Genomic DNA, 26089 nt, shown 5'->3' on the forward strand with positions numbered 1-26089 from the left:
CGTAGGGACCGCAGCGTGGCGGTGTGTGGCGGTAGCGACGGCGGGCCGTAGGGCAACCGGAAGGTTTCCGGTTCCGGTGTAACGTTCGGGCTCCGTCTCAGGGGCTGAAGTTTGTGAGGTGAGTAGTGGCCCCGCGCCCGAGAGGCTGTAGCCTTCGGTGCGAGCGGCTGGACAGGGCGGGAGTGCTCGGCGGGAAGCAGGCTGGGAGGACTCCCTGGTTCTGTCGGGGGTAGGAGTCAGAATGGGCTGGCTGAAGGCAAAGGGCGGGGGCGGGAAGGAGCAGGGTGGGCAGACCTGCCCTGAGGTGAGGAGTTAGCGCGGACTCGGTGGGGCCGGGGCCAGGTGGGAAGAAAGCAAAGACCGGAGCATGGGGTTCCAGGGGCTTGTAGCGTAGACGAGTAAGGAATCCCTTCGGAAGATGAGATTCTGCTACCTGCTCATTCAGAAGACAGCGTTCTGCCTCCCTCCCCTTCCCCTCCACCCCCCCAGCCCCCCACCGACGCTGACGCCCCCTCGCTATTAGAGTTGAACATCTGGTTAGTGACAACTCTACTGACTGAAACTTTCTTATCCATTGACTGTTTCGTTTGCACATTCGGGTCGAATTTGAAGACATCCATTTGTTAGTATATTTCTTGAACTCACATCCAATCTGCTAATATGCTTCACCTATTACTCTGGATTTTGGAAATTGCTTAAACTTTCTAGCCTATTATTCAATTGTAGTGGGTTGTAAGTCCCATTGACATGAGGATTCTTGGCTGTTTTGTTCACTGCTGTGTGTGTCCTTACATGCAGTAAGTATTCTGTTTGACAAGAAATAGTAACTTTATTGAATGGAGTGTTATATCAGATGTCCCATTTTCTAAGATAAGTATACTGAGGCTCTGGGGAACTAACTTGCTTGCCTAAGGGCTTATGAATTGTGGTGCTTACTATATTCTATCTTAAGTGGGCTTTCTTCTCCACTTTTAGTGCTGGTGTTTGCTTTCTTTTTGATAGGCTATCTCGTGATGGTCCAAAAAAGCTATCCCAGGATTATTCATTCATTCAACTTGTCACTGAGAAACAGCCTTCCAGATTCATTCAGATGTATTAAATACTGTGTATTGACAGATCTTATGAGAGAGAAATCTGTCAAGAATATAGGAGCTAATTAGACTGCATCTTTTTTGTTTTATGACAAGGTCTCATGTAGCCACCGGTGATGTTGAACTCTGTAGCCAAGGCTGGACTTGAACTCCTGATTCCTCTTGTGCTGGGATCACAGGCTTGTATGATCATTCTGAGGTTGCATTTTTTAGATGTCTTTAAACATCTTGAAAGAGTAATTCCCAGATCATGCTAATATTCATGGCAGTGCTAAGAGGAGGTTCTTATGGGAAGTTGAGGACGGTGCAGTCAATAGATTGACATGCAGCCATTAGGAAGAAAATCAGAAATTAAGTTATCTTTATGCTGGTGAAGATGTTTGAGATTTAAGAATACCCAAATGTAAGCATGAATAGTGTTGAAATTTTTCTCCAACTTGCGTTAAGTAATAAAAAAATCATGCCGGGCGTGGTGGCGCACGCTTTTAATCCCAGCACTCGGGAGGCAGAGGCAGGCGGATTTCTGAGTTCGAGGACAGCCAGGGCTATACAGAGAAACCCTGTCTCGAAAAACCAAAAAAAAAAAAAAAAAAAAAATCATATTGGTGTATAGAATGCTTACCAGCATGAATAAAACTACAGAGAAAGGTGACAGCATTCCTAAGGATTATGAGATTTAACACAGGAGGACTGACTTGAATAAACCTTCTTCTTTGAATCCATTAGACAAGTTTTAGGTCAAAGTTAGGTTAGAGAATGGCTTCCAGAGCAGGTTGACTTCTAGATTGACTCTTCAGATGTTCTGTTTGCCTATCTGTTGTGTGACAGGGTCAGAGTTAGAACCCATTCCTCAGATTATGTTATTCCTAGTGTGTTCATTCTTCAGATAGCAATGATGACTGATGCTGAGTTAGAATTAAAATACCAAGTGAGTGGGGCATGGCGGTATGCTCCTAGAATTTCTCACTGGGCAAGTGGAGACAGGAGAGTTGCCAAATGTTGAGTTCTGTATGAGCTACATTGTAAGACCGTACCTCAAAAAAAAAAAAAAAAAAAAAAAGCTAGTGGACCCCTTCCTTCCTTATGTTCTGAAGCTGGGTTTTAGGGAATGTATTTCTTCATATGAAATGGAGAGATGTGCCTGGGGTTGAAAATAGGAATGGGGAAAAGCACTCTTATTATGCTATTATCTTGATTGTTTTGTTTTCCTTTTCTGACTCTTGCTTGGTTTCTTTTAGGTGTAGTTTTTTTGTCCGATTGGAGCTCTCATTCTCCATTTTCTCCGAAATGGCGCTGTCTAAGCGGGAGCTGGATGAGCTGAAGCCATGGATAGAGAAGACGGTGAAGAGAGTACTGGGCTTCTCAGAGCCCACGGTGGTCACTGCAGCCTTGAACTGTGTGGGGAAGGGCATGGACAAAAAGAAGGCGGCTGGTGTGTACCTCTCTCACTCTTCTGACATATAGTGATTCCAGACACTGATTTGAACTTCCCCAGGTTGTCCCTGTTAGGAGCATTAAAGGAAAGGTGGTGCTAGCCCCCTTCTCCTTTTGTTCTTTGCTTGTTTTGAGACAAGGTGTCCTGTGTAGCTGTGTCTGACTTGGAACTCCTTAGAGATCCACCTGCCTCTGCCTCCTGAGTGCAGGGGTTAACAGTGTGCACCACTCCCTCCTCCCCCTTTTTTATTAAAAGACAGGGTCTCATGGAGCCCAGTCTGGCTTCCAGCTCACTAGCTGAGGATGGCCTAAGACTTATGAGTCTATTTCCTCTACATCAGCAGCTCTCCAGCTGTGGGTAGTGACTCCACAGGAGTTGAATATCAGATATCATGTATATCAGGTATTTATATTACGATTCATATTGGTAGTAAAATTACAGTTATGAAATAGCATCAAAATAATTTTATGGTTGGGGTGGCCACAACACGAGGAACTGTGTTAAAGGGTGGAGTCATTAGGAAGGTTGAGAGCCACTGCCCTACATCCTGAATTCCGTGATCACAGCACCACAGCTGATGTGTGCAGTGTTGACCAGGACGTAGGCAAGCACTCTACCAACTGAGCCACACCTCTCTCCCATTTTCTCTTCTGTTAAAATAGGTTTAAAGAACCAATTTTTCTCTTATTATTTTTTTTTTTTTAAAGATTTATTTATTTATTATATGTAAGTACACTGTAGCTGTCTTCAGACACACCAGAAGAGGGAGTCAGATCTCATTACAGATGGTTGTGAGCCACCATGTGGTTGCTGGGATTTGAACTCTGGACCTTCAGAAGAGCAGTCGGGTGCTCTTACCCACTGAGCCATCTCACCAGCCCCTTCTCTTATTATTTGTGGTACATTGTGAATTACAATCTTTGGTCACCATACCAAATCACCTAAGTCAAATTTGCTTAGGAAATATACTATAATCAAAGACTGATTCTGATTGACATCTCAAATATGAAAGTATAAGATAAGTGAAAGGTACGGGGAGGTAGGTTTTGTTATGGGAGGTCTTCCATAATTTGTTGTTGTATAAATTAAGGTGATATTTTATCTTAAACTGGTTTTAGGGTGCTGGGGGTTGCACCCAGGTCCTTCTACCTGCCTAGCAAAGTATTTTTCGACAGCGCTACATACCCAACCCTCATTTTAAACTGTGATGTTCAATTTAAGCATCAAAAATGGCTGTACTACTTTCTGCTCCAAAAAAAGAAAAAGAAAAGAACCTTTACCTCATACAGCAGGGTCATTAAGTATATCAGAAACTGGGAATTCTGCAAAGAAAATTGTTTTAGTTACTATGAAGACAGGGTACCAAACTTGGGTCCATTGCAAGAGCAGTATGTGCTCTTAACCATCTCTAGTCCCCTACAAAGAAGTTCTTAAAACTTTCCTGCTGGGCAGTGGTGGCACACACCTTTAATTCCAGCATTCAGGAGGCAGAGACAGGTGGATCTCTGAGTTTGAGGCCAGCCTGGTCTACAGAGTGAGTTCCACGATAGCCAGGGCTACACACAGAAAAACCCTGGCTCAAACAAAATAAAACAACAAAAAAAGTAAAACCTTTTCCCCTCTTTTTTTTTTTTTGTCTGTTTATTACATCTGGTACTGGACTGTATGCTTTGACCTTTTTAATCTATGGCCTCTTTTTTTCCTGCCAGATCACCTGAAACCTTTTCTTGATGATTCCACTCTCCGATTTGTGGATAAGCTGTTTGAGGCTGTGGAGGAAGGACGAAGCTCAAGGCATTCCAAGTCTAGCAGTGACAGAAGCAGAAAGCGAGAGTTAAAGGTAGGTTATGGTTTGTTATCTAAGAAGCTCAGCAGTGTTTGGAACGATAAGAAACGTGCTGAGCTTACCTGGCTCACACTTGGCATCTACTATTAGAACACCTAGTATTGGGTATGGGGATATAGCTCATTAAGAGAGTGATTGCCCGGCATGCATGAGGCCCTGGGCTCAGTCCATTACTGCAACAAATAAATAGAGATAAAAACAACAACAAAATAGAATACGTAGAGGGATTCTTAGAATTAAAGTAGAGGAGTAGGGTTTTTATCACCATGGTCTATGAGTGAAGTTCATTGGAAGTCGTTCAAAGAAGTGATTGATAATTTGGTCCTTTTTTCACCCGTGGTTTTATTTTCAATGTTCCCTCCTTACTACTACGTATTGATTGAGCAATCCAAGAATCTTGGATTGCTTGAAGCCTAGACATGCTTCAGATTATCTCCACTGCTGCCTGACTGTAGACCTCATTCTTCCTCATTAATAGACATTTCTATGTAATGTACATGGAGATAAGATTCCTAAAAACAACTTCCATATAGCCCACATTGCTCTGTACCTACTGAGGGTCACTGTCTTCATGAGTGGGCCAAGTAAAAAAGTTAGAAATACTCCCTTTCCTACTAAATGCATATTCTGTGGTTGCTGTGTAGTCGTGGCCTTTTAACATGAGCAGTGTCAGTGGCTGGTCTCTCTTACCTCAGTTCCCTAACATAGCCAGTTTCTCTATCTCGCTTCCCTTTGGCTCTCTTGGATTTTTGGTTGGTTTGTTCTGAGATAAGGTCTTACTATATAGCTAGCTCAGGCTTTCCTAGAACTGATGTGCCCAAATGCTAGGATTATATGTGTGTACCAACATGATCAGGTTGTCTGTCTTCAGTACGTTTTCTTTTGCTTATGAATCGTTCTTAAAGACTCATTTTAAAATTTTTATTTATGTGTATTATATGTATGCACACAGGTGCCCACAAAGGTCAGAAGAGGGTGTCAGATCCCCTGGGGTTTGAGTTTCAAGGAGTTGTGAGCCACTACATAGTTGCTGGGAACAAACTCTTGTTCCTGGAAGACAGTGCTCACTCGTAACCTCTGAATCGTCTCTCCAGCCCTTGCTTTGGATTTTTGAGACCAGATCTTGCTACCAAGCCCAGGTTGTCCTCAAGCTCAGAGGTTCTCCTGGCCCGGCCTCCTGAGTGCTGAGATTCTAAGCATGTACCATCATCATACCTAGCTCTAAAGTGCTTTTGATACCTTGCATATCAGTTGCTTTTCCTGAGATACACACAAAAAAAGAAGCAGTGTCTGCTTGGGGTCTGTAGCCATGCTATATGACCAAGGAAAATAGAAATTCCTCTCCCTTTTGTTTTTTGAACATTATAGGGTGATCAGAGAAAGCAGACTTAGTTCTTGACTTAAGTAGTTGGATATTTAGGAGTTGCAATAAATCAGTCACAGGTTACAAAATGTGAGTAGCAGTTTTGTATACATTTGCAACTGGTTACAGAATTTCAGACTTGTGTTAAACTTAAGCGGAGAGGATTAGACACGTACGGTACAGGTCAACACAGTGAGGATTGTGTTACAATAGTACATGCTGCTGTAAAGGCCAAGCTCAGGCTGTGAATGAACTAACTTACATGGGGTGGGATAGTAGAAATGGTTTCTTGAGGGAGATATCTAGATAGCATGGGATATGGGTCCCATTTTTGGTCCATTCAAGTCCCCACTCCACACAATATATTATGGGAGAGTCCTTTTTCTTGAACTGTAGGAGTTCCAGGAAGCGCTCGCCCCTGGCTGAGGATATGTCCTTGCAAAACACGAGCCCTCCTAGTGAAGAGGGGATGTCACCCAAAGCCTACCACCGGTGTGTACATTTGCTTTTTCCCATTGTCCCTTCCAGTTGGCCACTCTTGGTCCTATTAAATTCATTTTGCAAATTAGTCAACATATTTGAGTTCCCATTGTATGATAAGAAGAAAATGTTATTGGGGAATACTAAAAAAGAACAAGCCTCTTTTCCGGAAGAACTTAGATTTTAATTGGGAGAAAGTCTACCTAACACTTGGCAAACAGTGTCAGCAGTATAATGTGGTCTAATATGAGCTGAGCTCTAAGTGCTGAGAGGATGTGAAAGAACAGTTGGATCAGAGTGGGATGAGATGATGAGGAGAACTTCCTGGAGGAGGTGAGTTTTAGACAGGATTTGTGGGAAGGAGGAAGAGCATTACAAATGTAGGCAGTAGCACTGGAAAAGATCTTGAGATGGGAAAATTTATCAGAACATGGGAATGAAATTTGCTTGAGTGGGGTAGGAGAATGATGAAGTTGGGTGAAATGGTCCACTTGGAGGAGTATCTAAAGACCCTGCTTCTTGCAAGTAGTTCTTTGAAAGATTGTCATATTCCCCTGGGAAAACGACAGGATGCTGGTAGGGGTTGGGATGGTTCTTCCTTTCCCCTAGGGAGGGGTACAATTCTTCTTTCATCTTGGGTTCCTTTAGGAGGTGTTTGGTGATGACTCTGAGATCTCAAAGGAATCATCCGGGGTAAAGAAGCGGCGGATACCCCGTTTTGAGGAGGTAGAAGAGGAGCCAGAGGTGATCCCTGGACCTCCATCAGAAAGCCCTGGCATGCTAACGAAGCTCCAGGTTAGTTAAAAGAAGCAAAGGGATTTTGTGAGTTGTGGCTCCAGGCTCACAGTGATCATGGTTTGAGTTTGTGTTAACCTTTTGAGTAAGTTTTACTTTTTCCTTTATATTTTAGCAGTCCTTGGTTTGATCAGAAGTAGCCCAGCTAAGGATTATTGACACTGTATTTATTGAGTACCTAGTGTGTTACTTCATTGTTTGCCCAGTTGCCTGCCTCATTATCGTTGGAAAAATGAAATGAAATGATAGCACTTAGCTTGACTATATCTTTAGAGCTTCTTTCTGTTCTTCATTAGGACATAACAAGCATCTAAAGAGGCCTTGCACCATTGCCCATGCATATCTACTGTAGGAATTCAGGGGCTGATAGCATGATTATTAACACTTTTAAAGACAAGCTCTTGCTGTTACCCTAGCTGGCCTCAGACTCAGACCTGCCTGCTAGTGCTTCCCAAGTGCTGAGATTAAAGGTGTATGCTACCATGCCTGGCTGATAACCATGATTTTTAAACATAGTATGAATTTTTATGTGCATGCAGGAACCTGTGGGAGTTAGAAGTATCAGATACTCTAGAACTGGTTAGAGATGGTTGTGAGCCACCATATGGATGCTGGGACCTGAACTCAGGACCTAAACAAGAGTGATTGGTGCTTTGGCTGTGAACCATCTCTACAGTCTCCCTGCCCACTTGAAATAGGAATGAATGGTAGGAGGTGTGCATGTACTACTTCCCCTCTTTTAGATTGATGAGAGGTTAAGGTATTAATGCCTTATCCAAAGAAATACAGGCAGAAAGTGTGGTACAGTTTTAACTTGGGGGGAAAAGATTGAAAAATTCTAGTGCTTAAGGGTATAGGCTTATCTTTAGCAAATTTTCTTGTCTATGGTATAGATAATATATTTATTGTGGAGACATTTAGGTCTCTAGAACTGAATGCTTTTTAATTTAGGAACATTTATGGGAGAAAATAATCTTTTCCACCTTTTCCCTCTGGAGAACAGATCAAACAGATGATGGAGGCAGCAACACGACAAATTGAGGAACGGAAAAAACAGCTGAGCTTCATCAGCCCCCCTGCACCTCAGGTATGGTGCCTGATTGCTCAGAAAAGAAGAGTTAGCACAAGGTTGTTGTCACTCATCCACATGAGAGTCCAGAAAGGGCTCCAGTTGTCCACCATAATCTGCCATGCTGTATATGTATCTGTATGCCTATCTCACACTCTCTGATTTCTTTTAATCTCTTGTATTATAGCCAAAGACACCTTCTTCTTCCCAACCAGAGCGACTTCCCATCGGCAACACTATTCAGCCCTCCCAGGCCGCTACCTTTATGAACGATGCCATTGAGAAAGCGAGGAAAGCTGCCGAGCTGCAAGCCCGAATCCAGGCCCAGCTGGCGTTGAAGCCAGGGCTTATTGGCAATGCCAACATGGTGGGCCTAGCTAATCTCCATGCCATGGGCATAGCTCCACCGTGAGTATCTTTCACACAGTCCCATATCACTTCTAAAAGTTCTGGGGTAGTTAATTAAAGGTAATTTACTTGAATATTACTAACTTTTTTTTTTTAAAAAGACGTATTTATTTATTTTATGTACGAGTACACTGTCCTGTCTTCAGAAACACCAGAAGAGGGCAGTGGATCCCATTACAAATGGTTGTGAGCAACCATGTGGTTGCTGGGAATTGAACTCAGAACCTCTGGAAGAGCAGTCAGTGCTCTTAACTACTGAGCCATCTCTCTAGCCCGTTACTGACTTTTTTAAACTCAAAGAACATTAAATAATTTCTTAAAGTTTCATATTTTTAATATATGATTTTAATTCAGTTACATTTTTTGGCTTTGTTGTAGTTTGTTGTCTGGTTATAACTGGTAGAACTAAAATAATATTTTTCACTTAATAATGGAAGAATAGAATCAGATTTCTTGGCTTATTACTTAAGAGCTTTAGCCATTAAACAGTATTGGTCGAGACCATATGTTAGACTTGGGTGGCACATAGTGGTACATGTCTGCAACTCTGTTCCTCGGGAGGGAGAAGCAAGAGTAGTGAGGCAAATATGAATCTAGACTAGTCTACCTAACAAGTTCTTGGCCAGCCAGAACTACATAGCAAGACCCTGTCTCATTTGTGATTGTTCTGGCATCCCAAGACTAATTCAAGAACTTAGGAACAGATGATAGAGTTGTTTCCCATGCATCCCAGTGCTAGAACATCTGGCTAGTATGCAGGAGGCCTTGGGCTCTCAGGCTCTTGAACCACCACAAAAGGGGTGGGGGTGGAGGGAAATGACCTGGAAGATGGTTCAATGGTTAAACTACTGGCTGCTCTTCCAAAGGATTCAGGTTCAGTTCCTAGTATCCACATGGTAGCTCACAATTGTTTGTAACTCTAGTTCTGCAGGATTCAACGCACTTACATAGGCATACATGTAGGCAAAACACCAGTGCACGTGAAATAACAACAGAAGAAGCAGGGGTGAGGGTAGGGGTGGAAAGGTGGCTAAGTAGTTAAGAACACTTGCTGCTGTTCCAGAGGACCAAGGTTTGGTTCCCGGCACCCACAGGTTGGCTAACAGCCATCTGTAAGTCCGGTTCTGGAGGACTTGAAAATAAATTTTGAAAAAAAGAGAAGAATTTGGGAATAAAAGAAGATTAGATAATGGCCAAGTGGTAGTGGTGGCACATATAATTTCAGTACTTACGAAGCAGAGGCAGAGGCAGGGAATCTCTGAGTTTGAGGCTGGTCTGCCTGTGTATGAATATTTTCCTGCAGGTATATCTGTGTAGGTCATGGGTAAATAGTGTCGTCAGAGGTCGGAAAGAGGCATAGGATTCCCTAGAACTCAAGTTACAGACAGCTGCAAGCCCCAAGTGGGAGCTGAAACTCAAACCCAGGTCCTCTGCTAGAGTAGCCAGCACTCCTAACTGTCCCCCTACTTTGATTTTTTTTTTAATGGAGATTTTATAAAGCACTGACGAGATTGCCTTCCCTAAGGTTAATTTACAGTTGTCTTTGATAAGTTTGACTCCTTTTGTTTTCTGTTGGGTTTTCCTTGCTTCAAGATTCTATGAAGGATTTATTCCTCTGTGGGATGTTTTGTTTTTCAGGAAAGTAGAGTTGAAAGACCAGACTAAGCCTACCCCACTGATCCTGGACGAGCAAGGCCGCACTGTGGATGCCACGGGCAAGGAGGTGGAGCTCACACATCGCATGCCCACCCTGAAGGCAAACATTCGGGCTGTGAAGCGGGAACAGTTCAAGCAGCAGCTAAAAGAAAAGCCATCAGAAGACATGGAGTCTAATACCTTTTTTGATCCCCGAGTCTCAATTGCCCCTTCCCAGCGCCAAAGACGCACTTTTAAATTCCATGACAAGGGCAAATTTGAGAAGATTGCTCAACGATTACGGACAAAGGTAATTTAGAAGCTCAGAAGCTGACACAAAGACACTTTTAGGTCCATATTTTTGGGAAATAGAAACATAATTTAAAACAGTGTAATTGGTTTAAGTGCTATATTCTTAGAATATTGTTTACTAGGTTTCTCTTCCTGACTGCTTTCTGCTTCTATAGAGCACTCCCCACTGACTAGCAGTTGAGAAAAACAGTTCAAAGCCAGTTTCTTGACTTCTTTTGATGAATGATAACCTGATGTTAAAATTTACTACAGAAAATCTACGTGCTTGGGAGAGTTGGATTGAATGTAGTTAATTAAATAGTCCCTTTTGTCTTCTCAGAATGAGGTTTTCGTAGAATCCCACTAATGTATATCTACAGTATGAGTGAAAGGAGAGACAAGAGTCAGGGGAGTAAATAAACTGTGTAAAAAATAAGGCAGTTTATCTTTCAAATCCTTTAGAAGTTGTGAATTCATTACATTAGGTATTAGAATTTAATAAGGGTTAAATTTGTTATTAAATTTGTAACTCGACAACTTTCCTTTGCTCCAACTTACCTTCCTATCTTGTTTGATCTTGCTCTTAGGCGCAACTGGAGAAGCTGCAAGCAGAGATTTCACAGGCTGCTAGAAAAACAGGCATTCATACTTCAACTAGACTTGCCCTCATTGCTCCCAAAAAGGAGCTAAAGGAAGGCGATATCCCGGAGATTGAGTGGTGGGACTCGTACATCATACCCAACGGCTTTGACCTGTGAGTGTGTTAAATGCCAAGAGAAAGGTGCTACAGACATGTCAAATACCACTTTAAATGCAAAGGAAATAGATAACTACACAACAGATTTTTCAAGCTGTCTTGAGTTATATTTAGCTTTTGGGGTTAGTTTACCAAAATCAGAGGCAAATAATGCAAAGTGAGTCTGAAAAACATATATTTACTTCTTTATTTTTGCAGTGCTGGCGATGAACCCAGGACTTATTTTATCTTGCCATATTTTCAAGTTTTATGTTTTTCCTTACTATGTATTCTATATATTTTACATGTTTATAAAGATCCATTTATAGGCCTAGGGACCTAGCTCAGTGGTTGAACATGTGCCTAGTGGATAGAAGGCACTTAGGTTTGATCTCCAGAACTGCAAAAAAAGAAAAGAAAAATGTTTATTGTTGCTTTTTTTCCCCTTTAAATTTGTTTAGTTGTGTGTCTGTCTGTCTGTCTGTGTGCTCATACACATGCAGGTGTACAGATGTGCCCCTGTATAGAGTTCAGTGGACAGTTTTGTCAGTTTTTCCTTCTGCATTGTTGAGATGGGTATGTGGGGAGGGGGCATCACTCTTGTTGGCTCCAGTGTGTTACACATGATTTTGCCAGCCCATTCACTTTTTCCAGTTCCCATTTAGTTGTAAGAGTACTGGAATTTCAGATGTGTGCCATTACAGCCAGCTTTTTTTTTTTTTCTCTATTGTATGTGTGTGAATGGGGTTTTTGTTTGTTTTGTTTTTTAAGATTTATTTATTTTATGTATGTGAGTACACTGTAGCTGTCTTCAGACACACCACAAGAGGGCATTGGATCCCATTACAGATGGTTGTGAGCCACCATGTGGTTGCTGGGACTTGAACTCAGGATCTCTGGAAGAGCAGTCAGTGCTCTTAACCGCTGAGCCGTCTCTCTAGCCCATGTATGAATGTTTTGCCTGAATAGCCTGAATGTGTATATATGTGCACCACATGTTTCCTTAGTGCTTGAGGAGGTCAGAAAAGAGGGTCAGATCCCCTGGACCTGGACTTACACCTTTTGACAAGTCATTGTGTGAGTGCTAGGAACTGAACCCAGGGCCTCTGGAAAAGCAGAAGTGGGTTATTTTGGTCAGTTGGTTAGTTAGTTGGTTTTGCTTTTTTGTTGTTATTGTTGTTTTTATTTTTTGATGGCTTTGTTGTTGTTGGGTGTTTCGTTTTGTTCTTTTTTTTTTTGGACATGTTTTTTCTGGATATTAGTTTTCAGGGATAGATCCCTATCACTTTGTAGATCAGGCTGGCTTCTGCCTTCCGAGTGCTGGGACTAAAGGTGTTCAACACTACCTCCCAGCCTAGTAGAAGTGTTTTTAGCCATTGAGCTATCTCTCTAGTCCTCTTGCTTTATTTAGTAATTGATTTCTTTTCATTCTTTTTCTTTTTCTCTTTTTTTTTTTTTTTCTTTTTCTCTTTTTTAGGTTTGTGGTGGAATTCTCTGGTTGTTTTTTTTTTTTTTTTTTTAAAGATTTATTTATTATATGTAAGTACACTGTAGCTGTCTTCAGACACTCCAGAAGAGGGCGCCAGATCTCGTTGTGGATGGTTGTGAGCTACCATATGGTTGCTGGGATTTGAACTCTGGACCTTCGGAAGAGCAGTCGGGTGCTCTTACCCACTGAGCCATCTCACCAGCCCGTTTGTTTGTTTTTTTAAGATTTATATATTTTATATATAAGTACACTGTAGCTGTCTTTAGACACACCAGAAGAGGGCACCACTGGATCTCATTACAGATGGCTGTGAGCCCCCATGTGGTTGCTGGGAATTGAACTCAGGCCCTCTGGAAGAGCAGTCAGTGCTCTTAACCACTGAGCCATCTTTCAGCTCTCATTCATTTTCTTTTCGTAGGTTTTGTTTTTTGTTTTCCAGGGAGAGATTTTGATATAGAGTCTCACTATGTAGCCGTGGCAGACTTGGAACTTACTATGTAGAGTTTCCTTAAACTCAAAGACATCCACCTGTCTCTGTGTCCTGGGTACTAGGATTAGAGGTGTGTGCTGTCACTCCTGGCATCTCTTTGAAGTATCAGTAATGCACTATAGTAGGACACGGGACCTTATGCAGTTTAAGTAAGTGCTTTACGACAGAATTCTATCCTACCTATTGATCCAATAGTAATAATAAACTTCTATTAGCATAGTGTAACTAAGTGTGCTCAGTTGGTAAACTATTACTTTCTGTTTAGTCTAGGATATGAATTCACTAGTTAAAAAGCCCGGTATGGGAACTCAGAAATTAAGAACATTTAATTAAATTAACCCAGTATCCAAATGATGGCTTACAACCAACACCTGTAACTCCAGTTCCAGGGGAATCCAACTCCCTCCTCTGATCTGTGCAAGTACCAGGCACATATATAGTACACATACATAAATGCATGCAGAACACAGTGTGTGTGTGTGTGTGTGTGTGTGTGTGTGTGTGTGTGTGTGTGTGTGTGTGTGTGTGTAGGAGTGGGGAGACGGAACAGGTGTGAGCATACCAGGAATTATATAATGGTGTGGGCCTGTAATCCCAGTACTAGGGAGGGCAGGGATAGGAAGATCCCTCCAGCTTACTGGCAAGCCAGTCTATAAGGTGGAGAACGATTGAGCAAGTCACTCAGTGTCAGCTCTTTTGGCCTCCGTTCAAATGTACACACACATATGCTCAATATACACATGACAAAAGCTTTATTGGAGGGCTGGTGCGATGGCTCAGTGGGTAAGAGCACCCGACTGCTCTTCCGAAGGTTCAGAGTTCAAATCCCAGCAACCACATGGTGGCTCACAACCATCCGTAACGAGATCTGGCGCCCTATTCTGGAGTGTCTGAAGACAGCTACAGTGTACTTACATATAATAAATAAATAAATCTTTAAAAAAAAAAAAAAAAAAAGCTTTATTGGAGAACTATGCATCTGTTTCTTTATTCTGATAATGGCTTTAGCAGCCTGTGTCATAACCATTATTTGGTTACATTTCAAACCATTTATTTGTCAGCTTGTTTCTTGGTGACTCATTGTTGCTAATCAGAAAATATATTTAGAGCTGGAGAGATGGCTCAGTGGTTAAGAGCACTGACTGCTCTTCCAGAGGTCCTAAATTCAATTCCCAGCACACACATATGGCAGCTCTCAGTTGTTTTTAACTCCAGTTCCGGGGATCTGTGTGAGGCGGGATCTGGCGCCTGTACACAGACATACATGCAGGCAAAGCACCAGTGCACATAAAATGAAAATTTATCAAAAAAAGAAAATAGGCTGCCTGTCAGGATTATCGAGGCTGAGATTAAGATTGAGAATGGCTAGTATAAAGAAGATGTGCAACATTGGTGGTTTGTATGTATGTCTGAATGAGGATGGTGGATCTCCTAGAACTGGAGTTAGAGACAGCTGTGATCTGCCATGTGGTTGCTGGAAATTGAACCTGAGTCCTCTGGAAGAACAGCCAGTGCTCTTAACTACCATGTCATCTCACCAGCCCTAACATGTGCAAGTTTCATGAGACTTCTTGTTTGGAAAGTTATATGTAACCTAAGTAAATGATATAGGTAGTACGTAATATAGTAGAACAGATAGAGAATGGAGAATGGATATTTTTTCATTGTGTTTCTAGACTATTCTGTTTGTTTGTTTGTTTGTTGTCTAGGCTATTTTTGATATCATCTCTACCCACATATCTTGTTTTCTCTTCTTCCTCCAATTTTAGTACAGAGGAAAATCCCAAGAGAGAAGACTATTTTGGAATCACAAATCTTGTTGAACATCCAGCCCAGCTTAATCCTCCAGGTAATGTACAGATTATCCAACTAAGGTTCCAGATCACGCAGCATTAGCCACAGAATGCATGAGCTTTCTGTCTGTGCTTTCCAACCTATAGCCACATGTGATTTTTTTTTAAACTGATTTATTTTTTATTTGCATTGGTGTTTTGCCTACATGTATTATCTATGTGTTGGATTCACTAGAACTGCAGTTGTAAACAGTTATAAGCTGCCATGTGGGTGCTGGGAATTGAACCTTGGTCCTCTGAAGAGCAGCCAATGTTCTCTGGCCACCTTTGCAGCCCCCTTGTATTTTAAATTTTAATTAAGTAAAATGGCAGAGCTGTCTAGTGGCTGCTGAGAGACATTGATATTAATTTGTGGGTATTACAAGCTGAACTTTTTCTAATGCTAATTCCACCACCACCAAAAACTGTCCGGCACTTACCATTTTGTTTTTGCTTTTAATTTTTATTTATTTTGGTATATTATTTGTTTATTTTGAGAATGGGTCTCACTGTGTAGGCCATGATTGTCAGGAATTTTTAGAGATCCTCCTGCCTCTGCCTCCTGAGTGCTGGGATTAGAGACGTGCCCACCTTGTTCCCCTCCTCCCATCTGTTTTGGTTGTTTTCATGTCCTGGCTTCCTTTAGCATTCTTAGCATTAAAGCAACAAAATCTAGCTAACTCTTTGGGTGCCCAACAGAGGCGCCACTATATTATTTAGGTTATTTGTTATGGAATATAAGCCTATTTGTTCCTGTGCCTGGGTGGGGTAAGGGTTTGTGGAGTGAGTAGTCTGTTAGAAATGTAAAGGTCTCTAGCTTGAGACACTGATAAATGGGAGATTCTAGCAATGGTCACCCCATGTGTATGTGAGTCACATGTTGCTGGCTCCATTTGTGATCTTTGACTTTATTCCGTCTTCTTTCCCCCTTTTTTATTTTATTGATTTTTTTTTTTTTTATAGTTAAGTCTGTTAGTTTGGTTAAAAGAGATAGGTGGTTTAACTGGTTGTGTCTGTAACCCCAGCATTGTGGGGACTTGTGATTCGATGTAAGCATGGGATACAAATGAAGACTCTTATCTATCTCAAAAGGAGACCATTTGTTGCTTACTTGATTACCATATGTACTTTAAAGACAGTAGAGGTTGTAGTTGTGGGTCTGTTTTCCGTAGGTGAGTGTCTTCAGTAAGTCACTTAGAACTTGAAGAATTTCTCGATAGAACAGCTGAATGCCTTCTTTAAAGGGTACATGCTTACTGGCAGGGCATAATGATGCATGCTCTTATAATCCTAGCATCAGGAAGTTGATATAGATAAATCACTTCTAAGTTTGAAGCCAACCTGGGGTGCATAAAACCTGTTTCAAACAAACAAACAGAAGAAAGATAAATAGAGCTTAAAGGATTTTAATACTTTCCCTCAGGATGAACTGAGATAATACCACAGTGACAAATTCACTTGGCCAGAGTTCCAGTAAGTTCAGAAGAGTATATTGAGACCTTGAAATAAAGGTCAGCTGCATCCTTTGTCGTAAATGCTTGGGACAAAAGGTTTTCAGATGCTGCTTTTTCAGTCTTTTAGACATTTTCATAGCACTTGAGCTTTTCTCATGTGGGAATTTGAAAATGTAATCATCAAAAAGTTTTAATTTCAAGAGATAGGGGTGGCTCATTGGGTAAAGCACACAGATGTGAAAGACAGACAATCCCTAGAGCAAGCATCCTGCCTCAGTGTACAAAGTGGACAACGGTCAAGGAAGACGCTGATTAGCCTCTGGTCTACATACACACAGGTACATACATGTGGATATGCATGCGTGTCTGCACACCACACATACAAAACAAGTTAAATTTGAAAGGCTTCCAGGGTTTCTGAAACTGGGAATATAACACAGTTGGTAGAATGCTTGTCTAGCATGCATTAACTCCTAGGTTGGATCCCAGTCCTACATAATCCAAGTGTGGTGCCATACACTTTTAATGTCAGCTCTCGAAAAGAGCGGACTATTCTCCCGAAGGTCCTGATTTCAAATCCCAACAACCACATGGTGGCTCACAACCACCCATAATGAGATCTGATGCCCTCTTCTGGTGCGTCTGAAGTCAGCTACAGTGTACTTACATATAATAAATAAATCTTGAGAGGGGGAGAGGGAGAGTGGGGGGGGGGGGTAGAGCGAGACTGGAATATTAGAAGTGCGAGGTCATCCTCAAATACTGAATTCAAATACATACTGAATTCCAGACCAGCCTGAGATACATGAGATCCTATTCAAAGAATCATTTTGGATTTTGGAGATCTTAGGTTTTTTTTTTTGTTGTTGTTGTTTTTGAGACAGGGTTTCTCTGTGTAGCCCTGGCTGTCCTGGCACTCACTCTGTAGACTAGGCTGGCCTCGAACTCAGAAATCCGCCTGCCTCTGCCTCCCGAGTGCTGGGACTAAAGGCGTGCGCCACCACGCCCGGCTGATCTTAGGTTTTTAGATTATGGACATTCAGCCTATAATACAAATTAAAAATAGGAACTAGGCTTAATCAGATTTTATGTAGCTGCCATAAGTATTTGTCAGAGGAATATGAGAATTTTTTTTTTTAACAAACATGCTTTAAAAGTATAGGGGATTTTTTTTTTTTTTTTTAAAGATTTATTTATTATATGTAAGTACACTGTAGCTGTCTTCAGACACTCCAGAAGAGGGCGCCAGATCTCGTTACGGATGGTTGTGAGCCACCATGTGGTTGCTGGGATTTGAACTCTGGACCTTTGGAAGAGCAGTCGGGTGCTCTTACCCACTGAGCCATCTCACCAGCCCCCGATTTTTTTTTTTTTTAAAGTTTTATTTTACTATCAAGCCCATTGGTAGAATTAGAGTGAGGTGCCAGCAAAGATTTATTACTAAGAATCTGTATGTGTATGGGGGTTGTGTGTGTGTCTGTCTGTCTGTCTGTCTACAGATGCCCTCAGCAATCAGAAGCTGGAGCTACAGGGGCTTGCTTGTCAGCCACCCAGTGTGGGTACTATAAAGTTGGATCCTCTGCAAGAGCAGTGTGCACTTTTTTAAATAATAAAGTTATTTATTTATTTATTTATTTATTTATTTATTTATTTTTAAAAGATTTATTTATTTATTATATGTAAGTACACTGTAAGACACTCCAGAAGAGGAAGTCAGATCTTATTATGGATGGTTGTGAGCCACCATGTGGTTGCTGGAAAGGCAGTCGGTACTCTTAACCACTGAGCCATCTCTCCAGCCCCAATAAATTTATTTTTAGGTAGGTGTTTATGGGGAGTTGGACAATGTGCGTGTATGTGGGTATATGCCAGAAACATACATATATAGGTATTTTGAAAGCCAGATCTCCTGGAACTAGAGTTTAGAGGCTTTTTTTTTTTTTTTTTTTTTTTTGGTTTTTCAAGACAGGGTTTCTCTGTGTAGCCCTGGCTGTCCTGGAACTCACTTTGTAGACCAGGCTGTCCTCGAACTCAGAAATCCGCCTGCCTCTACCTGCTGGGATTAAAGGCGTGCGCCACCATGCCTGGCTCAGTAAGTATTCTTAACCACTGAACCATCTCCAGCCAGCTTCTTCCAGAGGGTTTCCCCCATTTCCTAGTACTGAAATTGAGGCAGAGGTTGTACAGTAATTAGCACAGCTGCATTGCTAACACAAAATTTATTGTTATATAAGTTAGAGAATTTCAAATTGTATTCCATAGAAGCAGCAAATTATAGAAAGTAGGACCCAAGTGGAATTCTGGATTCTTTTACTTCCTCAGATTCTTAGCCAGTGCTACTGTTTGCAAATTGCATTTGTTGAAAGTGATCAACTTCTTAAAAAACATTTATGAGCCATAATACTTTCACTTCGTAAAAAAATTATTATATTATCAGTCTTACCACTTAAAAATAACAAATAGGTCAAGCACAGTTAGTGGATGCCGGTAATTTCAGCAGTTTGAGGTGGAAGCAATAGGCCAGTCTGGGCCACAATGCACGACAGTCTCTCGACCTCCTCCCTCAGATTCTAGTTGATGGTTTTTCTAAGTGATGGATCACCTAAGCCCCTCTATAACTTATGCTTTGGTAACTCATTTTTCTTTTTGACAGTTGACAATGATACACCAGTTACCCTTGGGGTATATCTTACGAAGAAGGAGCAGAAGAAACTTCGGAGGCAAACAAGAAGGGAAGCACAGAAAGAGCTACAAGAGAAAGTCAGGCTAGGCCTGACGCCTCCTCCAGAACCCAAAGGTATGTGCCTGCTGGCCTGCTACCACAGAGTGAGTGAGTGAGTGAGTGAGTCAGTCAGTCTGTCTGTCTCTGTCTGTCTTATAAAGGCACTTTAATGTCTTTGATGATTTTTCTGAATCATTTACAGGATTTTTTTTAACCTGTGATGTTTTCTTCTGGCAGAGCAACACATTTATTCTAGAAATCATTTAGAGCTTGTTTTTAATTATTTTTTGTTGTTGATGGTTGTTGTTTTTTTTTTCCTGCTCTCAAGCACTGCTTATTTCAAGTCTTTGCTCAAAATTGACATTTTACAATAATTCCTATATTGAAAATCTCACCTGGTTAACTCAGATTTTATAGTAGTTCAAACTATCCAAAAAATTCAGTATACTTATATCATAAAAAACATAAAACTTAATTTCTTATTTCTCATTTCTCATTCATTGGCATTGAAAATAAATAAACTCCACAAATATGCAACTATTGTTTCCTTGAGTATATAAATGTGTGTGTATATATATATATATACACACACATACACATTTATACACATAAACACACACACACATATATGTGTGTGTGTGTATGTGTGTGTATATGTATATACATATATAGAGGGGGGCGATATACCTAGATAGTATATATAAATAGTAGGTTATCCTAGCTAGCTAGAGAAGTAATTTAAGAGATTAGGAGATTGATTGCTGCTTTCTTTCCATTGTAGTGAGAATCTCAAATTTAATGCGAGTATTAGGAACAGAAGCAGTTCAAGACCCTACAAAGGTAGAAGCCCATGTCAGAGCTCAGATGGCAAAGAGACAGAAGTAAGTGGGGTGCGGTGGGGTGGGATAGGGCAGAGCCCAGGACACTACCTTTCCAGACCCTCCTGGGGTTGTTATTGGAGGGAGGAGAGAGTCCTCTGTTGCTCTCTCTTTCCCTTAGCCCTGCCTCTGATCGGCAATGCCTTTCTCACTTGTGGATGTCCTTCCTGTCACGACAGAGCGCATGAAGAGGCCAATGCGGCCCGAAAACTTACAGCAGAACAGAGAAAGGTCAAGAAAATTAAAAAGCTTAAAGAAGACATTTCACAGGGGGTGCACATATCTGTGTATAGGTAGGTGTCCACATTGACAGCTGTCTCTGTTTCTTTTTTGAGACAGTGTTTCTCTACCTAGTCTCAGCTATCCTGGAACTCACTAAGTAGACCAGGCTGGCCTCAAACCCAGAGATCCACTGCCTCTGCCTCCCTGGTTCTGGGATTAAAGGTGCGGCCCATTATGCCCTCCTTGCACCTACATTCTCATTATCTTCCCAGTCCTTAGGACAAAATCACTGTGGCCTTCAAGTATACCTACCGCATTATTCTTCTTTTGTGGTAAATACTTCATTTCTCTAGAAAGCACTAATTGTTTTATTACCTTGTCTTTATCCTGAGGATCTGTAGTAATTGGCCTTTCATCCACACTTCAGAATATATTTGTACCTAGGAAATACATTTTTACTTTTTTATTAATGTCTTCATTTTATTCTAGGTTAAGTTTATATATGCATTCCACTTTTTAGATACACTTATTTCTACTAAATAGTTCTTTATCAGAAATGGCACATTATAATAAAACTACTGTTTATTCAGATTAAAATTTTTGGACCAGATGGGATTATGCATGCCTGTAATTCCAGCACGCAGGAGGAACAGAACAGTTCTGAGTTTATGGCTAATCTGGACCACATAGCAAGTTTTTGGCTATCCCAAACTGGAAAACAAGACAAATTCTAATAATATAGAGGAGCACTTCCTGAAAGAGCCCCTTCCTATTCTCTGATCTATTAAAATACTATCTATAGGTAACTACTATTTACAGCTTTTGATGTTTCTGTTCAGAAAAAATTTTGAATACATGGCATCTACACCATAGGCATCTAGAGGTGGCAGGATCTGGAACACTGGGCTTGCAAGGTGTTTTTGGATGATAGTACCTCTCCTTCATTCATAGATTCTAACTACTTACTGTGAAGAAGTATAAGACCAGCAAAGGGAGGCAGAGGCAGTCAAATCTCTTGAGTTCAAGGCCAGCTTGGTCTATGCAGTGAGTTCCAGGCCAGCCAGACTACATGATGAGACCCTGTATTTACAAGAGAATAAAAATATAACTGCATTCCAGAGGTCTTGATTTTAGATCCTCTGTATTTGCCATTCCATTCAGGCAGCTTCTAATGGTAAAACTGAAGACATGACTAAAGTTTCCCTCCTCCAGAGTTCGAAATTTGAGCAACCCAGCCAAGAAGTTCAAGATTGAGGCCAATGCTGGGCAGCTGTACCTGACAGGGGTGGTGGTGCTGCACAAAGATGTCAACGTGGTGGTAGTGGAAGGGGGTGAGTGCAGAGAGTTGAGGGAAACTCTCTAGACAACCCTAGCCCTAAAGCGATTGGCGGTGGGGAGAAGGGAGGAAGATTTCTGTAAGACTGCTGTTGTGTTTCCGATTCTGTGTGTCTGCAGAAGTCTGTCCTGGTCCTGGGCTTCGTTCCCCTTCCCGTTGCTATCTGAGTAGTAGATGGGCTCAGCTCAGAGGTTCTTCCTACTCTGTCATCTTTCCAACTCGCAAAATTCTCTTTTCAGGCCCCAAAGCCCAGAAGAAATTTAAGCGTCTCATGCTACATCGGATAAAGTGGGATGAGCAGACATCTAACACGAAGGGAGATGGTGAATTGGGGTTAGAAGGGATTACATGGGAGAGCTGGGGAGGTGGGGTGATAGTTCTGTCTATCCTGGAATAGTCTAGTGTTCAAGAATTTTAGACAGACTGTTTTGTTTTGTGTGAGACAGGGTCTCACTGTATGGCACTGGCTGGCCTTGAATTCATAAGATCCACCTGCCTATACTTTTTAAGGGCTGAGATTAAAGATGTGTGCCCCCTGCCCACAACCAAGCTAGGTTGACTTAAACAGCACTGCTGCATACTCCCAGCAGGCTTTCCTCTCTGACTTAGTTTCAAGTTCTGGTTGCAAGTGTGTATTTAAAGTCAGCAAACTGCATTCGTGTGTACAATATCTAACCTGTATTATTCTTTACTTAAATTTCTTGTTAGCTACGTCATGGTAGTTCACACCTGCAATATCCTAAGAGTTTGAGGTCATTTTGAGCTATGGAGCAATTTTAAAGCAGCCTAGGCCACATGAGTCTCAAAAAAAGTTGGTATTTCTTTCTAATCACTCCAGACTAGTAGTATCCACCCATGACCCCAGCACTCAGAAAGTGGAAGTAGAAAGATCATGGGTTTGAAACCAACACATGTCAATTTAAAGCAGATATAGACTACATACAGTCTCTGTCTTCCCCAACCCAATTCAAAAGACCATTGAATGTATAAAAAACAGATTTTCACATCAACAACAGCTTTCTACTTTAAACAGGAAAGAATACTTCGGGTTTTGTTTTGAGACAAGGGTAGCCCTGGCTGGTCTGAAACTATATAGACCTAGCTGACTTCACACTCAACAGGAAAGATAACTTTGGAGCTAGCATTAAAGTTTAGTAGTTTAGCATTTGTCTACCATGTTCAAGATCCTGGACACTGAGGGACAGACAAGGTGTGGGGCGCAGGTAAAGAAAGAAAAGATATATTTAGTGGGGCATGGTTGCTGAAGCTTGTAATCCCAGCTCTCAGGAGGCTGAGTCAGGAGGATGGTCTCAGTAAATAAGTAAGTAAGTAAATAAATAAATAAATAAACAAACGAGTGGGTTGGTTTAATCCAGCACTTGGGAGGCAGACCTTGCTAAGTTGGAGGCCAGCCTGGTCTATGTAGTGAGAATCTGACTCAAAAAACAAACCAAATATTGAACTTTTTTTGTCTTTTCCAGATGATGAGGAATCTGATGAAGAAGCTGTGAAGAAAACTAACAAATGTGTACTAGTATGGGAGGTTAGTGTCTCTGTAAAACGCTGCAGTTCAGTTGGCCAGATGTTTAGCGTGGTTTTTAGAAGTTGGTCTTTAGTGTGTACCAGCGGGGAAGCGTATGGAGTACACGTTCTCAGCAGGAAGGTAGTGCCCAGGCCTCAGACGCACAGTAACACAGGCACACACTCAAGCTCGCACACACTCATGCACGCACTAGTCGGAAGAGTCCAAGGTTGAGAGAGCCAGTGATGAGTGCTTATCTAATGCTTTAGAGTCAGTCCAAGAGTTCCATCCTCGGCTTTACAGCAGAACAGGACCTGAGCCAGACAGTGTCAAGTTTCATTGCCTTATCTATAAAATATGGCTGTTATTTGATCTACCTGGCGTGTTGGTTGTATTGAGAATAAATTAGAGCAGGCCCAAATTCAACTCCCTTACTCAGTTGGCGGGGCTTTCCTCCTGTATTTCCAGGTCCAGGGGACATGACCTCTTTCTTGGCTTTGACAGGTGCCTGCACTCACATGAACACATTATTTATTTAACTTTTAAAAGATTAATTTTTGTGTATGAGTGCTTTGCATGCATATATATGTATGTCTACATCACCTACATGCCTTAATGCTCATGGAAGCCAGAAGAGGGTGTCAGATCTCTCAGAACCAGTACAGATAGTTGTGAGTCACTATGTGGGTGCTTAGGACCAAACCAGGGTCCTATCTAAGAGCAGTAGTTATGCTTTTTTTTTTTTTAAGATTTATTTATTTATTTTATGTATATGAGTACATTGTAGCTGTACAGATGGTTGTGAGCCTTCATGTGGTTGTTGGGAATTTTAGGATCTCTGTTTGCTCTGGTCAATCCCGCTCCGGCCTAAAGATTTATTTATTATTATAAATTAGTACATTGTAACTGTCTTCAGACGCACCAGAAGAGGGCATCAGATCTCATTATGGGTGGTTGTGAGCCACCATGTGGTTGCTGGGATTCGAACTCAGGACCTTCGGGAGAGCAGTCAGTGCTCTTACCCACTGAGCCATCTCGCCAGCCCAGTAGTTATGCTTAATTCCTGAGCCATCTCTGTAGCTCATAAATATTTTTTTAAAGATTTATTTATTTATTATATGTAAGTATACTGTAGCTGTCTTCAGACACTCCAGAAGAGAGCGTCAGATCTCATTACAGATGGTTGTGAGCCACCATGTGGTTGCTGGGATTTGAACTCTGGACCTTCGGCAGAGCAGTCGGGTGCTCTTACCCACTAAGCCATCTCACCAGCCCAAATATTTTTTTTTTATCTTAAAAAAAAGAGTTCTTAAGGCTGATACCGTAACTTAGTGTAGAGTGTTTTCCTTACATGCCTGACACCATAGGTTCGATCCCCAGTACTTGGGAGAAAAAAGGTTGTTTACGTCTACGGTTCTCTTTAAAACAGTAACAGAAAACAAAAACATCCCCTCCCCACCCCCAAAAAACCAAAAGCTAGAAACCTTTATGTATAATCATACAAATATCTAAGACATGGGGTTATAATTACTTTATCATAGAATCACATTTCAGCTAGGGATGTTGCTACACAAATGTTATTAGGTCTTTTAAAAGACTGTTATGTCTTGTTTAAGTAAGTAGACATGTTAGAGTGCTTGCCCAACATGAATAAGGCTCTAAGTTGAGTTCCTAGCACTGGATAGGGTAGAGAGCTTATTACAATTCTGGTCTCTCTGGGGCATGGTGGTACATTAGGATGTTGTAGTAGGATTTCTTTTTTTTTTTTTTTTGATTTTTAATATTTTTATTACATATTTTCCTCAATTACATTTCCAATGCTATCCCAAAAGTCCCCCATGTAGTAGGATTTCTAATTCAAAGGGAGTGTAGGCTCAACAGCAAGTTACTCTTTTCAAATAAGTAAATAAATACAATTTTCACTTCTTACCTAGGGTACAGCCAAAGACCGGAGCTTTGGAGAAATGAAGTTTAAACAGTGCCCTACAGAGAACATGGCTCGTGAGCATTTCAAAAAGCATGGGGCTGAACACTACTGGGACCTTGCACTGAGTGAATCTGTGTTGGAGTCCACCGACTGAGACTACTGCTAGCCCTTGTATCTTCTTTGCCTTTGTTTCTTCTGTCTTCTCACTCTACTTCCCAACCTTATCCCACCGTGTGTGTGATCTCAGAACTGTGCCAGGCCGATACCAGGACAAAAAGACTACCAAGTTCACCCAATCAGCCTGGTGCTACCCTCCATCCTGTATGTGCATATGATTAAAGAGTTATTTTTAAAATTAGTATGATATTTTTCATATGGTCATAGATATTAGAATTTGGTTTTGTGGGTGATTTTTCCATATTCCTAGGATCCTAGCAGTTGAAGTGTGTAAATGTCTGACTTCTAAGCAAATGGTAAGTACAGTTTTCTGGAGATGGTAAGTCAGAAAGTAGTGGTAAGTGGTTGTGGGATGAGTGGCCAAATGCATTCTTAACCTTTATAGCTAGAATAATAAGGTCATATGTTATTGGTTTCTTTAGGCCAAGCCCTAGGAAATTAGTTCTTCAAATGGGTATGGCTATTTTGATTGAAATAGACTACATACTATCCAAGGGCATCAGTTTGTAAACTAAGACAGGAATCAGTAATGTAGTTCAGTTTCCACTGTTAATGATGCCACGTGACTCCTCTCAGCGATATGCTGAATAACCTTTTAGGAAGATTTAAGATAGGCTGTCACGGAGCCTACATCAGCCTCAAACTTGCTATGTTCAGGGTCACCTTGAGCTTTTATCTTACTTCACCTCCCACCTACTAGGATGGCAGCCATAATATGTGTTGTTGGGGAATTGAACTCAGGATTCTGGGCATACTAGGCAAGCACTGTACCTGCTGAGTTCATTCCCGGTCCCTAACGTAACGCTTTGTCTTGGGCAGGTGGTAGGGAGTCAGGCATGGTAGTTTGTGTAGGTCTGTAATCCCAGTACTAAGGAAGCTGCATCAAGCAGA

General features: G+C 41.4%; 1 protein-coding gene across 3 annotated transcripts; it reads left to right on the plus strand.

The window, feature by feature from the left end:
- Positions 1-25379, plus strand: Prpf3 (pre-mRNA processing factor 3). Of its 3 annotated transcripts, none has more exons than XR_015046694.1 (16): positions 1-118; positions 2330-2523; positions 4236-4366; positions 6864-7010; positions 8014-8097; positions 8267-8487; positions 10126-10432; positions 11001-11167; positions 14898-14977; positions 19068-19211; positions 19918-20017; positions 20194-20307; positions 21449-21567; positions 21812-21905; positions 23054-23115; positions 25029-25120. XR_015046694.1 is itself a non-coding variant. In XM_021157365.3 (16 exons), the coding sequence occupies exons 2-16, from the start codon at positions 2379-2381 to the stop codon at positions 25173-25175; spliced, it is 2052 nt and encodes a 683-aa protein (XP_021013024.1). In that variant the 5' UTR covers positions 1-118; positions 2330-2378; the 3' UTR covers positions 25176-25379. The 3 variants fall into 3 exon arrangements, 2 of the variants coding, with proteins under 2 accessions (XP_021013024.1, XP_085691781.1); XM_021157365.3 differs by having other exon boundaries at positions 21812-21895; positions 25029-25379; XM_085835655.1 differs by lacking the exon at positions 1-118 and adding an exon at positions 6132-6227 and having other exon boundaries at positions 2416-2523; positions 21812-21895; positions 25029-25379.
- Positions 25380-26089: the final 710 nt, after the last annotated feature.

Source organism: Mus caroli, unplaced genomic scaffold (assembly GCF_978045245.1).
Source record: "Mus caroli unplaced genomic scaffold, Mus_caroli_1 scaffold_3, whole genome shotgun sequence".
In the NCBI taxonomy this organism is placed as follows: Eukaryota; Metazoa; Chordata; class Mammalia; order Rodentia; family Muridae; genus Mus; species Mus caroli.